This window comes from Thalassophryne amazonica, chromosome 19, assembly GCF_902500255.1.
Source record: "Thalassophryne amazonica chromosome 19, fThaAma1.1, whole genome shotgun sequence".
Lineage (NCBI taxonomy): Eukaryota > Metazoa > Chordata > Actinopteri > Batrachoidiformes > Batrachoididae > Thalassophryne > Thalassophryne amazonica.
Genome location: NC_047121.1, coordinates 22,223,732 through 22,241,371, shown reverse-complemented (window position 1 = coordinate 22,241,371; position 17,640 = coordinate 22,223,732). Strand labels below are relative to the sequence as shown.

Sequence of the window (17,640 nt, the reverse complement as noted above, 5' to 3'; positions counted from 1 at the left end):
TCATCAAAACTACATCATGGATTCTCACTAAATTTGCACCACAGATAGATATTAGGCCGTGGAAAGCTCCACTGAATTTTGGAGGTGATCCGAATCCGGATTGGTGGATGTCAGAAATCCCTGATTGCTCTTGTTCTCATATATTTTGTAAAGGTTAGCAATAAACAACACTTCTAAATTTAAAATAGCTGTTTTTGAAACCAGATAACACCTCTGAAGTGATTTACAAGGCATCTTACGGATGTTAGCATGCATGCCCCATGATTGTCCCATCACGCAAGGTCAAAGGTAACTTCCTGTAATTTCAAAACCTCCTGCATGTGCACAGGCACATCCTCCTACAGACAGTGTTAAAAGGAAAATAAAATATTCATTATGGAATTCTCAGAGCTCTCAAGCTGAGTTATGATCAAGGAATAAGATTGTCACTAGAATTTTGAAGTCAAATGGTGCAATCAGACACATTCTGGACACCCTCATTTAGTGATTATGAAGATATAAATTTGCTTGACTTTTAAGATAATAACATCACAAACTACACAAAAAACTAATAATTTTATTATATGGCTACGACAGTACGCGCACACTGATTGGCTGATTTCTGGTCTGATATTTCCCATATGAGATTGTTACCATGACAATTGGTCTGGATCGTGTATCAGATTTGCAGATTTGCACAAAATAAAACTAAACAAAAAACGAACAAAGAAATTATGAGCAATGAAGAGGACCATTCTCCGAGCAAATTTTATTACCCTGACGAGTTTGAATTGGAGGAATTAACAGCAAACAAGCCCAAATTGGACATGCAAAATGAAGACCAACAACATGAAAACACATCTTCAAACAGCCAAGTGTGAGGTCTGCATGGGAAAATATCAGACCTTGGTCTTTTTTGTACAGATCACAGCACAATTTTACTTCCTGATTTTACAAAGTTTGATTAATATATGCTACATGTGTTGCTTGTTGTTGTTCCATGTAGTTTTGTTGTACTTCTACAAAATGCCACCACCATTTGTGAAAAACACAGAAAAATCCTTTCCATTACCCTGTCTGAAAATGAGACTAAAAGCAAAAAAGTCAAAACCATCACCAAAAGATCACGCCTTATGATACAAAATACCGCAATATACCACAAAATGCCATCACTGCTTCTGAAAATACATGAAATAAGCTTAAAAGTGTAAAGATCATTATTAAAGTCAATATTGAATTATAATAAATATCTCCCTCACCCTAAGCTAAAATTTAAAGCTTTGTTATTACCAAATCCTCAATATTCTGTTCCACTTCTTCCAAACCAAACTGAAATTTCAATAAAATATAATAATAAACATTATGTAAAGTTTACCTCCCCCCAGAGCAACAGTGGTAAGGAAAAACTCCCTCTGAGGAAGAAACCTCAAGCAGACCAGACTCAAAGGGGTGACCCTCTGCTTGGGCCATGCTACAGACACAAATTACAAAACAATTCACTGGCATTTAAAGCTTTAAGTATGACAAAAAAAAAAATTTCAAAAGGAGGAGCCGTGGTAGACATCCTTTAGTTTCATTTCTCAAAGGTGGCAATGTTAGAGCCAAGTCAGAATCAGAACTTTCCACCTGTCTGCTGCTTTCCAACATTGTCAGTCGTAGTGAGGAAAGGGTGTGACTGAAAGCCTGCAGACGCAGGGTTTTAGCCAATGAACAACAGCGGCACTTAATTCCGGTTTGCAGATGATTCGTCACACAGGCGTCGCCCCGTTGTGACTGACACCTTGACTAGAGGAGCGTCCTCATCATTTACTTTCACAGGTCTTAGGTATTTTCCCTCAAATTGTTTTTTTTCCAGGTCAAATTGATGAAATGCGGGAGAATGTCACGTGAGAGCGCGACAAGTTTAAATGCGTGAGTCTCACACCGAATGCGTGACACTTGACAGGGTTGAATTCCCTTCAGGAACATATGTTCTCGTCATTAAAATGACATGTAGTTTTGCAACACATTTCAAAAATAAACCTACACTATGATGCTTGGATTCTGGTGGAAATTAAATTTTGTCAGTTTAGTGAAATTTGAACGGCTGTGCAGCTTTAGTGTCAGAGATAATTTAGAATTAGATAGTTATGCTAACAGATTTTGTACAATTTTTAGTGAGTGGTAGTAGCCAACTTCACTGGCCAGAATTTATTCATTTTTAGGAGATGGTAGAATAGTGTGACAGTGGTGAGATACGCAGTTGGAATGACAGACTCATTCAAGGTGGAGGTGGGATTACACCAAGGATCAGCTCTGAGTCCTTTCTTGTTTACAGTGGTGATGGACAGGTTGACGGATGAGATTAGACAGGAGTCCCCATGGACTATGATGTTTGCAGATGACATTGTGATCTGTAGTGAGAGCAGAGAGCAAGTTGAGTCTAGTCTGGAGAGGTGGAGATATGCTTTGGAGAGAAGGGGAATGAAAGTCAGTAGAAGCAAGACTGAGTACATGTGTGTGAATGGGAGGGAGCCCAGTGGAATAGTGCAGTTACAGGGAGTAGAAGTGGTGAAAGTAGATGAGTTTAAATATTTGGGGTCAGCTGTTCAAAGTAATGGAGAGTGTGGTAGAGAGGTGAAGAAGAGAGTGCAGGCAGAGTGGAATGAGTGGAGAAAGGTGTCAGGAGTGATTTGTGACCGAAGAATAGCAGCAAGAGTGAAGGGGAAAGTTTACAAGACAGTAGTGAGACAAGCTATGTTGTACGGTTTAGAGACGGTGGCACTAACAAAAAGACAGGAGGCAGAGCTGGAGGTGGCAGAGCTGAAGATGTTGAGATTCTCTTTGGGAGTGACAAGAATGGACAAGATTAGGAATGAACATATCAGAGGGACAGCTCAGGTGGGACGGTTTGGAAACAAAGACAGAGAGGTGAGATTGAGATGGTTTGGACATGTGCAGAGGAGGGACCCGGGGTATATAGGGAGAAGGATGCTGAGGATGGAGCCACCAGGCAGGAGGAGAAGAGGGAGGCCAAAGAGGAGGTTTATGGATGTGCTGAGGGAGGACATGCGGGTGGTTGGTGTGACAGAGGAAGATACAGAGGACAGGGTGAGATGGAAACGATTGATCTGCTTTGGCAACCCCTAACAGGAACAGCAGAAAGACAAAGAAGAAGAAGAAGAAGAAGGTAAAAATTTGTGTCTGTCGAGCCTTCTCGGCATTAGTGCAGGAAAGCTGCCGTTTTTATATCTGTTCTGAAAGGATACAATGACTTAAAGTTCTGAACACAGTGCTATTTGTGATGTATTCAGTCTCTTCACAGTGCTTTTGGTTTTATAAGCTATTTGTAGTAGTTTAATGGCTGGCTGATTCGGCAGGCCGTGACACAGGCAGTGCTCCCAGACAAGCCGGGAAGAGACAAATTTAGATTTGCTTAAGTGGATACAGTGTGCAAATGTGGTCTGTTCTTCAGTTGGGTATCAGAGTGTAAACCGAGTATTAAGTGAAAACATCTTTTAATCATTGCCAAACCTTTTCCACATGTAAGTATTGATAAATGATTTTTTTTGTGCTGTTGGATCATTGCTTGTATTTGCACATTGGGCTGTGGCTGGACAGCAAACTGGACTGGACAACCCAAATCAACTCCCTTTACAGGAAGGGACAGAGCAGGTTGTACTACCTGAGGAGGTTGCGGTCATTTAACATCTGCAGGAAACTCCTGTGGATGTTCTACCAGTAGCCAGTGTCCTGGGGGCAGCACATCCAAGATGGTCACGTTTGCTTCTTGTTTGTTTTTAAAGTAAGCGCTGTTGCTGTGTCAAGGTGGTTGCGGCATACAATGGTGCAAAACATATGGAACCGAAATTGCAAGGTAAAATGGAACCAAAATTGTACCGCAAATGGAACCAAAATTTGCAACAAAATCATGGAACAGAATAGTAAATGGGACAAATGATCCATATCATGTGATATACAAACCACCAATCAAATGACAAGGATCTATTTAGATATAAATTGTAATATTTACTACAGAGAGAAAGATGTACGAGGTGCATCCACAAAGTATCTGACCTTATTTTAACCACGGTAACAAATATAGTATGCAAGGTGTCATTTTGTGGAGAGGTGTAGGGAAAATCCTTGCGCATGTGTGAATTTTTTTTCTTATGCAGAGGATGCCACTTGTGAACACCGAGTGAAAGAGTGCAGACATGTACTTCTGCCTCCATTGGCTTTAACATGATGGAATGACTTGAGGCGGGGACTTTTGATGGAGGATTTGGACATGCAAAGAGCACATTCAGGCTTTTCTGGCCAAACACATCACTCTGGTAATCTGTTCAGACTTCCTACTCTCCTGATATGGCTCTGATTTTTGGCTGTTCAAAACTACACTTAAAGGGACTTGATTTGAGTCGTGACAAGACTTCATGTGGAACTTGATGGCCCAGTTGGACACCATTCAAAAGATGTCTTCCAGAAATGCTTCTTTCAATGGCAGAACCGCTGGGAGAAGTGTGAGACAGCAGGGATCCTGATTAATCATGGGAGTGTTCTGTTTGGCCAGAAAAGCCTGAATCCGGTGAGCAGCATGAGTAGCTGTGAGACTTCCGGACGTAGTTGCTTCTCCTCCGCTGTCAGCTGCTTCAGCACAAATTTCATTCACACTCTCTGCATGCTCAAGCCCTCCATTAAAATAGAACCTGCGCTAATCCCCATGTCCTCTGCAAGTTCTTGTATGGTGACACAACGGTTATCCATGACTAAAGTCTGTATGCTATCAATCACTTTGTCATTTGGGCTTGTGGATGGCTTCAAGTTGTTGCATCATGAAAATCTGACAATACATGTCTGCACTTTTTGGCTTGGTGCTCACAACTGGCATGTGCTACATAGTGCAAAAAAAATAAATAAAAATAAATAAAAATTGATGCATGTGCAAGAAGGCTTCCTTCACTTCTCCACCAAATGGCACCTCGCACACTGCATTTGTTTCCGTGGGATAAAAATAGGTCTTTTTGGATGCACCTTGTATATGTTTCTGAAACCCCAAACTGACATTTTACCTACTTTGGAGGATTCCAAGGCATAGGAAGATCGGACCCTACCCCAGTACCCACTGTAGTTTGAACAATGTGAATATCTAACTGGAAAAACTTACCCCTCTCAAAATGCCAACCTTTGCACTCAGTTGGACATGGACACATCTCAAATGGATTTGTTTTCTGCATTTTAGACCATGTGTCATGACACCAAAATATTTTTTTTTCTTGCCATTGCCTTAATCGGCTCACAAATCAGCAGGATATAAACAAAAGAAAAAATGCTTTTTGTTGATGTTGTGTGTCGGGTGAACTTCGCCTGAAACGTCACATTTGTCATTAATAAAGCTTTTTGTATGGGAGCACTGTGGTGGTGCAGATCTTTCTGTTTTGGTAGAATTCTTCTTGATCCAGCACATTTTATGTATTTGGATGTGCCTGTCTTCTTTGCATCACCTGTTTTATTCTTATCATGGCTGATGTGTGCTGTTTGCCTCTGACAGAGACCAGCTTCCTCCTGGGAAATGCCCAGATCGTGGAGTGGCCTGTAGTTTACAGCAATGACGGATTCTGCAAGCTGTCTGGCTTCCACAGGGCTGAGGTCATGCACAAAAGCAGTACATGCAGGTAAAACACAGCATCTCTGGGGGACAGCTTGTTATCACTGCAGATCATGTAAACATTGTACGTGTATCCTACCGAAATCTTTGTTGTTTTAGTCATATCTGAATCTTTCTAAGCTACTATGTGCTCGCACAGTGACAATAGTACTCTTATATCTTCCTTGTTTGGGTGGTTTACAGTTTTTCCTCAGTTGTTAAAACACTAAACCCTATTGTCTGAACCAAATGCTCAGTTGGCTGAACCCACTGATTGAATCAGTCACTCTTTTAGCAAAACCATAAGCACTTTTTATCAGGCGTGGCACAAACTGGGTCAACACAAATGCAAACTCTCACAGCAGATGCAGTTAGAATTAGGTTTAGTCGTTGAAACAAGCAGGGATTCAGTACACAAGTTGTCCAGCAGTGAAGCAGAGGTACAGACAGATGGCAGGCTGAGGCTATGTCCAGTAAACAGGCTGAGGTGAAAATACATGGCGTGGTGGTGTTCAGAGGCAAAGGCAAAAAATGCGGTCGCCGACAAAACAAGGCCAAATACTGGCAGGCTGAACAAGACAAGATGTGAGGGCTGGAAAGTGAAATACATTCAACAATCTGGCAGTGAGCTGTGAGACAGTGAGGGCTTAAATGAGGAGCATACTAATCCAGGTGATGTGGAGCAGGTGTGTGGAAGTCTCTGGAATGGGGCGTGGCCGGGGAAGACAAAGATTGTGTACAGTGCAAGATAATAAGGAAGGAAAACACAGAGTTGAGTGATGTAAGAGACAAAAATGCTTGAGCACGTGCAAAGAGAGTAAGTGACGAAAAACACAAAGCAGACAGAATCAAAGTGAGAGACAGAGACACGAGGCAGGTGTAGTGGAGTGAGAACATAACCAGATGGATGTGAGGAAAACAGAGAACAAAGGTCAAATGGAAACAGAGGACTATGAACACAGCATGAACAGTAACTGAGGACAGAATAAAATACTACAATGAACAAGAACTGAACTAAGCATGAACACGAGGACTAAAAGGCAAACCATCAGATAAAAGCAAAACCAGAATGGAAACAAATCATGGCTGAAGGAAGAAATAAAAGATAAGCAGGTGGGAAAACAAACTATTGGTTAAACAGCAAATAAACAAAACCGGTGACTACGGAATAGTGCAATAGATAAAACAGGATAACTGATAAACCGAGAATGCAACAAACAACAAATAGAAGATAATCAGATAAGCATCACTGAAGATAAATAATAACAAAAACCTGTGACTAAAGCATAATACAATAAATGAAAGAAAGAGAATCAAACTAGGACTGACGTGACTAAGTGTGAACAAATACAAGGATGATGAAATAGAAACAAAACCAATGATAACATGAGCATGATCACGACAGACATGGATAAAACCACTGAAGGCTCAGAGCATGGGAACGGCTATGAATCAATACTTATGGCAGATAAATGTAAAGGGCCGGATCATGACACTTTCACCTGTTTAGACACAACTTGCCAAGACATTTTCATTGTGATGCACCTGTGTACGAGGTCTGTGAGAAAAGTATCCGACCTTTTTATTTTATGCAAAAAATATATGGATTTGATTCATATGTTTTTACGTCAGCCAAGCTTGAACCTTCGTGCGCATGCGTGAGTTTTTTCACACCTGTCGGTTACGTCATTCACCTGTGGGCAGGCTTTGAGTGAGCACTGGTCCACCCTCTTGTCGTTTTTTCATTGCGAGGAAATGGCGGAATGATTTGGGCTTTGTTCCATCAGAATTTTTTCAGAAACTGTTAGAGACAGGCAGCTGGAAACCATCCGGAAAATTCACATGGCTTTCGGTGAAAATTTTATGGGCTTCACAGAGATTACGGAGTGTTACTACCGCTTTATGGACGGCCCACAGTGGCGCACGGCGCGCTGCGCTCCGAGCCGTGATTGACAGGCAGAAACCACCATTTCATTTCTAAACGGATGGCTGTGTCGATCCGGGACCATCGTGTGCAATTTCTCTGGTTATCACAAGAGCTGGACATCAGCCATTTTCCGGCAGATTTCACTTTTAACAAGAGATTTTGTCATGGAAAGCCGCATGGAGGCTTCGCGCATCATGACGGATTCGCTGATGGAGCGAGACAAAGAACGCCTCCGTTTTGGAGTGTCAGAGGACAAGTTGGGACATGCCTATCTCAGCTTTCAGTGGCTTACCAGTCGAGTGAGTATAAGAGAAATTGTGGAGATGGGCACGACGCTGTGGGCCGTCCTTAAAGCGGTAGTAACACTCTGTAATCTCTGTGAAGCCCATAAAATTTTCATCGAAAGCCATGTGAATTTTCCGAATGGTTTCCAGCTGCCTGCCTCTAACAGTTTCTGAAAAAATTCTGATGGAACAAAGCCCAAATAATTCCACCATTTCCTCGCAATGAAAAAACGACGACAGGGGTGGACCAGTGCTCACTCAAAGCCTGCCCACAGGCGAATGACGCAACCGACAGGCGTGAAAAAACTCACGCATGCGCACGAAGGTTGAAGCTTGGCTGACATAAAAACATATGAATCAAATCCATATTTTTTGCATAAAATAAAAAGGTCGGATACTTTTGTCACAGACCTTGTATACTATTAAGTAAAACTAACTGACACTGATAATACATTTTCTAAAAAATATATTTTTCTCCTCCACATCTGGGAGGGCAGCGCCCGAGCGCCCCCTATGGGCCAGCCGCCACTGCATGTAATATTCAGTTTGTTACATAACTTAACTCAATGTATATTTTCTGTATGTTTGTCTGTGTAATTGGGTTACATCTGCATACTCCACAAGAGAATGAAAAGTGGAAATCTACCTTATTTAGCCTGTGGGTTAATATATTTTAATTATTGAACAGTCAGAACCAATAAACCAATATATGTAGGTTTTTTTTAACAACAGCAGGGTATTTGAATTATAACTGTGCAGGAAAATTTTTAAAACGAAACTGTCAAAGTGCTAAATTTTTAATTTGTAAAAGTAATTTTAAAGTTCAGTTTCATTCATTATTTAAGCACAGAGGAGGAGAAATAATTTTTCTACTTTCCCTGTTTCTCTTCTGCTGCTGTGACCTGTGCCGTGTCGATATGAAGAGATGTTTACATGATGATAACTTTCTTTATCACTGAGATCTGCTCAGTTATCATGTAACAAAAACATGCAGCTCAGCATAAAAAGCTGCAGCATCTGGTGGAGAGAGTGAGACTTCCAATTTGGAGTCACCAGGGAAGGTCGGCTGAGTCCAGCTTGAGGATGTGGCTTCCTGGTTGGCTGTCAGTCAACATGTTTTATAATTTGACTGTGACCGATGCCTCATCTCCTCAGGCACAGCTCAGAGCTGACTGGAGGTGATGTCTTGGGTAGCCAGCGGCTAAAAAAATGTGTCCTGAGACACCGAACTGAGTGAGAATAAGGATGCTGAGTTTCATCCGTCCAGCCTCTGCTCCTCTGGGCTGAGGACCTGCAGGACCAGCCGTCCTCTCAGACATGGCACTAACAAGATATATATGTTAACTGTTCCAAGGTTCAAACTTCTTTCTCAATAACTTCTTATATTTTCAAGCATAAAACATGAACCGTGGTTCTTTCTAAATAACTTATCCATTCAGTTTAATTGTAGTTGCCCCAGTGAAAATACTTGCAGCACTTTCATGGATAATTAAAGGATGTCAGGAAATTCAGGAGGCACCAATCCAGAATAGATTTGCAAACCTTCACTATGAATATAAAGGTCTTTATATAACGGCTCAGTGGATTCTTGTCATTTGATTGGTGCTTTGTATGTCACATGACTTGGATTAATTCATCCCATTTGTGTTGCATTGCATTCAGAGTGCGGCTCGGTTACGGCACTCTTGTAATGAATTGATACACGGTTGTAATTGTTTCTTTTTTCTGCTACCTGTCTATCACTTCTTTTAGTTTTTAAGTGCAACAGCTATGAATTTTAGCTCACTGTTGTATTCCTGTGTGAATCGTAGGAGTGGTTAGCTTTTTGTCAGCGGTTAGCTTGCGCTAGCTTTTGCTACACGGTTGGACTCTCTGATGCACAATTTACATTACATTACACTTTACATTGATGTTGCGTGATGATGATAGAAAGGGTCACCCCCTTAGAGACCTGTGTCCGTATGTTAGAGCAGCTTCTTCGTTCAGTGGAATTAGACAAAATGGGTACTTCAGATGAGCTTAGTGTCAGGCTGGCTAATTAGCACTAACTTTGCTCCGCCAGCTAAAGACGATGGTTTTCGGACTGTTTTAGGCAGACAAACTCTCATAAGGTTTGGTGCCCGGTTGTGGTACCCAGTTCACAGTCGCCACTGCTGACTGTGAACCATTTATCAGCCTTGGACATGCCTGTTAACAGGTGTCTTCTGCCGCCTTCTGCAGGCCAAAATGCTGTGCTTTAGTGATAGGGGATTCTATCACCCGCAAAGTTAGATTCCAGCTGCCAGATGACATTAAGTGTGTTCCTGGGGCCAGAGCACCCGACATTGCCTCTTACCTTAGGGTGCTGACATTGCACAATCATTGTTAGCCAAAGGAACCCCACACTAGATATAGCCACATAGTTATTCATTTAATACCATCCCAATGATATTAAGATGAGACAATCGGAGGTCACAAAAATAGACATAGAGAGGATTTGTGACCTCACCAAAAAGATGTGTCAGCATCAGTTAATAGTATCTGGTCCCCTCCTATCTCAGGGTAATGATGAGGCGTTTAGCAGGCTGATGTCATTGAATAGGTGGCTGCCACAGTTTTGTAGACAGCAAGGCTTTAGTTTTATTGATAACAGGGCCTCCTTTTGGGACGCTGTGGCTTGCTGATACCGGACGGCCTTCACCTACTGGGGAAAGCATGTTGACATAGATAAACATAGATAGGTCTTGTCACGCCCGGCGGGTGCCAGGCTCCCGAAGTGTTTGGACCCAAAATGCAAACTCTCGGACTACTGGATGAAGAGAAATCGTGGTCTTTAATTCTGGCTCTGGTTTCGGCACACAACGTGATCATTCGGCGAGGCAGAAGTACAAACAGGGTCAGGCAAAAACGCAGTCATGGGCAAGCAGGGTTCAAAGGCACGAGCAGACAGACATCATGGGCAAGGCAAAAGGCAAAGTCAAAAAACACAAAGCAGGATCTGGATACACGGCAAAACAGGACTAGATACAGAGCTGGTAAGTGTGCAAAGACAACAAACGAGCAAGGGCGTGGTGGCTGGGTGGAGACTAAATAGGACAGGAGTTAACTAGGTGCACGTGAGGAACAATCAAGAAGGAGGCGTGGCTAGTGAACGAAGATACTTCATTGTGCAAGACAGTGAGGGAGGACAACTTAAGGCGGAGTGAAGAAAAGACAAAGATATGTGAACAGGTGCACAAAGCGTGAGTGAAAGAAGACAAAGCAGACAGAGTTAAAGTGAGAGGAAAAACATGACAGGTGCCGGATGTGAAGTGGGAACAAGAGGCAAAAACAAACTGAGCTAAAAACTGAATAGGAGTCAAACAGGAACATGAGGACTAGACTAAACAAGAACTGGCAACATGGACTAGAATACAAGATGGAGCAAAAATACTAAAATGACATTAAACACAACTGACTAAATGAAAATTAGGCAGTAATACCAACCATAGAGAAGAAGTGGAACAAACAATAACCAAAACAAATCCTGACATAACGGTACAACAGATATTATAACCAATAGGAACAAGTGATAACTAAATAAACAATGACTGCCAACTAGAACAGAATGACAGGCCAAAGTAAAAGAACAGAAAACAAAGTGACAAATCAAAACAGAACAGAGAATAACTGTTAATGACTATGATGAAACTGAGGAAACTATGATGAAAAATGAAATAACTAGTGAATTATAACAAAAAGAACAAAGTGACAAGAAAAACATGACAGAATAACTCATGATGAAAATTACTGATAAATCAAAGTTGAAGCAGACGGAAACCATGAAAAGAGGAAAATCAAGGGCTTAGTGCCCTGACCGGGCCCAGTTCCTGACAGTACCCTCACCCCAAGCGGCGGTCACCGGACCGCCAACGCAAAAGAAACCAACACCGGGAGGGCAGCGGGGGAAACACCAAGGAGGCGGGCATACAGGGACCCGGGTGACAACCGGCCACATGGCGTTACCTGGTGCATGACCGAGACGGAGGATCGGCCTGAGATTGGGTCAGGAGGCCGGCCATGAGGCTTTTCACAGTACCTGCTAGTGTCAATGGCCCAACCATGGGGAATACTGGGCACAGAGGTGGAGTCAGGAGTACAAAACCGGCTCGACACAGGGCCGAAACACCTGGAACCAAATGATGAGCGAATCAGCTGCTTAAAGGGGAAATACACCAAGCGGAGAACCCATAGAAACAGAGCAATTAGCCGTGCCCAAAAGAGTCCACAACCCAATGAAAAGGATAGCCGAACCTCATCCTAAAACCACCACCCCCAACTAGCAACACATTCCAACAAATACAGGAAACAATGAATTAATGAGTTCAACAGAGGCTTTACTGACTCATATAGAGACCACTTAAATACTGAAAGGCAGACGAAATGAAGCATACCTGTGCAAACCCCAAATCCACAAATAATTTAGCCCCTCTTGTGATTTGCTACCTGGCCATTCGGATGAGACTTCACCAAGTAAAAAGATCTTTTGGACAGTTTTTTGCCACACAGAGTGTAAACATGGAAGGATTTGTCCTAACGTGTTATGAGCAACATTAAAGTGGACTAACCAATCTTGGAACCAGTATGAAACTCTTGACATAGCCTGGGTATCATTAAGACTGCCTAAATGACAACTAATTCCTGAGGGAGAATCTACCGAAGATACAATTCTGAAGCACAACAGGAAGCACACAGGAATGATCAATTTCTTAAGACATGTATCAGAGAGCCTTCTTAGATTCAATAGTGCCACTTTAAATAGATTCCCAACAAATTTATAAGAATGCCGTTTCAGGATCAGAAGTTGTGCTTTTAACAGATCTGTAACAGGCTCTTGAGAAAGCCATTTCAAGTTTAAGCATGGCGTTTTAAACAGATTTCTCATGGAATGACAGGCATGAAAACAAATCATAAACCAGGCGAAAAAAGAAAAATCACTAACCGTCCAACAGTTAATGTTCTTCAAAGCTGTTCCATGAACAGGTGCTGTGGATGGCTGCAGCTGCACAGGGGCGTATGTTGACGAAGGCAGCCGAAGCTCCGGAGCATCAGCACTGTGCGGGCTCCGACCCCCCTCTGGAGCCGCCGCTGGTGAGTCCACCGCCAAGCGTGAGAAGATCTGTTCAGCTGCTGCTGAGGGTACATCTGCAGCGAAACACGTGGAGGCTGAGTTGACAGCCAGCGATGATGAAACAGGATGTTCCGGTAAACCCTCAGCTGACGTCACAGAAAGAGCAGCTTTGCATGGCGTCTCCAGCGGAGTGACCGCATCCCACGTGGAAGCAGAGCCGGCTGCTGGGGGAAGAGAGACTGAGCGAGCTGTGAAAGTTTCTGACGATGATGAAGACGAGGCCGACGTGGGGAGCGCAGAGACGGAATCAACTGGAGCCGCTGAGAGATTCATGCTGAACGATGCTGAGGTCCCGGGCAGCTCCGTCTGCGTAGTGACCGCTGTGCGCGCTGAGGCTTTCCCGGACGAGATTACAGGTGGTGATGAGCATGACTCCAAAGGTTCTACTGGCAGCAGTGCGGATAGTGACTGCCCAGAGGATCAAGTGGATGTGGCCGCCATCTCGGAAGCAGGTGTTGGAGGAGTTGGCTCGGGCACTCGGGCTGACCTGGGAGTCGGGATCGGGGCCACCCGGAGTGGGCCCGCTGGAGTGTTTGCGCCCGCAACGAGTGGTTCAGCTGGATCCGGATTACTGGGCATTACTTTATTCCGTCGTGGAGCAGGTATGGGAGGAGTCTGGAGTGGGGCCGACCTCAGTGGCTGTATTTCTGGACCAGAAGACATGGAGTAAGAGACCGGCTTCGGTGTTGCGTCGTACCAGGGTGGAGCGAGGGCAGCGTCTGAGAGCGTTATGTCACGCGGCTCCTCATAACAGGTGGACGTGAGCTCGGCCTCAAACAAAAAGTCCATGGGGTCCTGAATACAGGGAGGGACCCAACCCTGCTCAAACTGCGATTTAATGCTCTTAAGCTCTGGAAAATTGTTTACCAGCTCAGGTTCGGCTGAAAAGATCTGATCAAGAGCTGAGAAAATTCGCTGTTTGTTCCGCTGACTGCGGCAGTCCTGATACTCAAAAAATAGTCTTGAATCCTGAATAGTGTATTAGCCGTGTCCTGCAGCGCCTGACCTTCAGCCTCTGATGATGCATCGTCATCAATGTCCTCCCACTCCGAGTCGCTGTCAGTGAGTGGAAGGCTGAATGGTAGATGTCTTCAGGTTGTCCGGGCGGGGAGTTTTTCCACGGCAAAAAATTCGCCAAGATTCTCCAGGTCTGGGAAAAACCTATACAGCCAAGCATTAGCCTCAACAAGATCCAGTGCTTGGTTGAGATAATCAAACCTCTTCTTTGGTGTGAAACAGGCTCTAAAGCAGTCAAAACAGAATTCTATTTCAGAAAAAATGTCCTTGATTAAGGCAAGGTCGTTGGCTGTGGCGACCAGTGTGGAGTTCGCTGGGTCCATTTTCTGGCTCGTTGTACTATCACGCCAGGCTCCCGAAATGTTTGGACCCAAAATGCAAACTCTTGGACTACTGGATGAAGAAGAAATCGTGGTCTTTAATTCTGGCTCTGGTTCGGCACACAAGTGATCAGTCGGCGAGGCAGAAGTACAAACAGGGTCAGGCAAAAAACGCAGTCATGGGCAAGCAGGGTTCAAAGGCATGAGCAGACACAGACATCATGGGCAAGGCAAAAGGCAAAGTCAAAAAACACAAAGCAGGATCTGGATACACGGCAAAAACAGGACTAGATACAGAGCTGGTAAGTGTGCAAAGACAACAAATGAGCAAGGGTGTGGTGGCTGGATGGAGACTAAATAGGACAGGAGTTAACTAGGTGCATGTGAGGAACAATCAAGAAGGAGGCGTGGCTAGTGAACGAAGATACTTCATTGTGCAAGACAGTGAGGGAGGACAACTTAAGGTGGAGTGAAGAAAAGACAAGATATGTGAACAGGTGCACAGAGCGTGAGTGAAAGAAGACAAAGCAGACAGAGTTAAAGTGAGAGGAAAAAACATGACAGGTGCAGGATGTGAACATAAATAACTGGGCATGAGACAAGGACATGAAAGCAGGTGCAGGATGTGAAGTAGGAACAAGAGGCAAAAACAAAAACTGAGCTACAACTGAATAGGAGTCAAACAGGAACATGAGGACTAGACTAAACAAGAACTGGCAACATGGACTAGAATACAAGATGGAGCAAAATACTAAAATGACATTAAACAACAACTGACTAAAGAAAATTAGGCAGTAATACCAACCATAAGAAGAAGAAGTGAACAAACAATAACCAAAACAAATCCTGACATAACAGTACAACAGATATTATAACCAAGAGGAACAAGTGATAACTAAATAAACAATGACTGACAACTAGAACAGAATGAAAGGCCAAAGTAAAAAGTAACAGAAAACAAAGTGACAAATCAAAACAGAACAGAGAATAACTGTTAATGACTATGATGAAACTGAGGAAAACTATGATGAAAATGAAATAACTAGTGAATTATAACAAAAAGAACAAAGTGACAAGAAAAACATGACAGAATAACTCATGATGAAAATTACTGATAAATCAAAGTTGAAGCAGACGGAAACCATGAAAAGAGGAAAATCAAGGGCTTAGTGCCCTGACCAGGCCCAGTTCCTGACAGTTCTAGAGGGAGGGTAACATTAGGACTCCACATCAGGTCATGTAGCAGGTGACTGAAGAACCTGCAGGGCTTACGATTAATGTGGTTATGGATTTCTTTAGCCTAGTAGGAAAATTAGCACAGAAAATCCACAATGGTGACAGTGTAGTTTATGTGCGAAGGAAGGGAAACTTTTGAAGTTGAGACTGTGGCCTGTTTCCACAGATGTACTCATAAAGAGCATAGAGGGACATGTTTTACAAACGTAGTTCCCATTACTACATTGGAAAACAGAATTGAGGATGCCCCACTGGCTGTTCCTGCAACGTCAAATATTCCATGTCTGCTACCTTCAACCCACGTGGAACTTCATATACCCAAACCTAATTTTAGGCTTCTTATATACTCTGGAACCACCCCCAAATCCCAGTAGTCCAAAGTCAACCCCAATATGTCCGTCGTTTGGGTCTCATTAACATAAGGTCACTGTCCTCAAAATTGCTGTTGATAAACATCTAATTATGTCAGATAGGGTTAGATATGATTGGCTTATGTGAAACCTGGGTTAAAGCTACTGGTCTCCTTCCCTTAAATGGAGCCTGGCCACCGGCATACACATTTAGTCACAGCCCTTGTGATAAAGGCAAGGCAGAGGTGCTGGTCTAATTTAGAAATCTGGGTTTATCTTATTGGCTTTTGTTGTCTAAAATATAATTTGTTTAAACATTTGACTCTCTGCTCTGCCCAGGATACTATGTACAGCAAAGGTCAGAAGAATAAAAATCAGCCATACTATTTTGTCACCGCATAGGCCTCCAGGCCCATACTCTGAATTCTTAGATGAATTTGATGAGTTTATCTCTAATTTGGTAACCCGTGTCGACAACATTCTGATTGTTGGTGACTTCAGCATTCATATAAATGAGCCTTCTGGCCCCCTCTGCAAATCATTCATGGACATTATAGATGTATTAGGATTCCAGCAATGCATTCAGGGTTCGACATACATTAGTGGAAATACCGTAGATCTGGTCCTCATTCATAGTATCACTGTCACAAATATTGACATCTCAGATCACTCGCTTGTTAAGTTTCCAGTCTTGTTACCTTGTTCAGTGTAACGAGAAACTTATTTATTGTCACAGCGACACATTAACTCCTCAACTACAATTGAACTTGAAGTCAGACTGCCTGATATCTTTGTGTCACTTTCTAAAAAATGTACCAGAAATAGAAACTGAATGATCCACACAGCCACAGCGCTCCGATACACAAAAAGCTTCATAACGTTTCGGGCAAACTGCCCTTCGTCAGACAGCACACAAAGTGTGAAACACCTGTCTAAATACTGACATGATTAGTAATTGCCCTCATGTGAAGACTAATCAAGCCAAAATTAAAAACATCAAGTCATGATATCCTCAACAAACATACTCACAAATTAATGAGAGTAAGCAGATAAACAGGCGCCAAAGCCAACAAAGACATCAAACAAAACAAAACAACACAAAAAATACACTAATATAAATACAGGCAGAATGTCTGAATAAAATACATGATAACAAATATGATGACAAAATACAGACAGGACACATCCTGCAGGGACCGATACAGCGTAAAACAACTTCATAATTAGAAAAGCAGATTCCATAATAGAAAAGAACATAATAGAAAAAAGCTACATGGTGGACAAAGAATCACAAAGAAATATATATTATATTATAAAAACGGTCTGAGATTGAAGTCCTCATTTAAGCCCCTGGGGGAAAGTGTAATGTGAGTATAAATCCAAAAAGCACATTATAAACATCACCGCCATGATTATTAAGTTGTACATGCTCGATACCCAAGTACCTAAGTGAAGTCACATTATGTTGTTTCACAGAAAAATGAACAGCCACAGGACTTTTATTATCATGATTACAAATTTTGGATGTATGCTCTGAAATTCTTCTTTTTAAGTTCTTGTAGTTTTTCCAGTATAGACTATCCACACGGGCATTTCAACATGTAAATCACATTGGAAGTCTCACATCCCTTACCAAAAAGTAGTATATGCAAGTATGTTTCAAGTATACTTCTAGTTTACTTTTTATATACTTATCAGTACTATTTTTTGGTAAGGGATGTGATAACTCCCTTGATTTTAAAAGTCTTACCC

At 42.6% G+C, this 17,640-nt stretch overlaps 1 protein-coding gene across 3 annotated transcripts in view; it reads left to right on the top strand.

Moving 5' to 3' along the window:
• Window positions 1-17,640, top strand: part of kcnh5b (potassium voltage-gated channel, subfamily H (eag-related), member 5b) — a 575,581-nt gene that overhangs the window by 62,679 nt on the left and 495,262 nt on the right. For 2 of the 3 annotated variants that reach the window (XM_034194843.1, XM_034194842.1), the window contains exon 1: window positions 5,515-5,633. The exons of the other annotated variant lie outside the window; for it this stretch is intronic. In XM_034194843.1, the coding sequence (XP_034050734.1) occupies window positions 5,611-5,633 (23 nt within the window). In that variant the 5' untranslated portion in view covers window positions 5,515-5,610. Of the gene's footprint in view, window positions 1-5,514; window positions 5,634-17,640 lie in introns of those variants that run through there. 3 annotated transcript variants of the gene reach the window in all.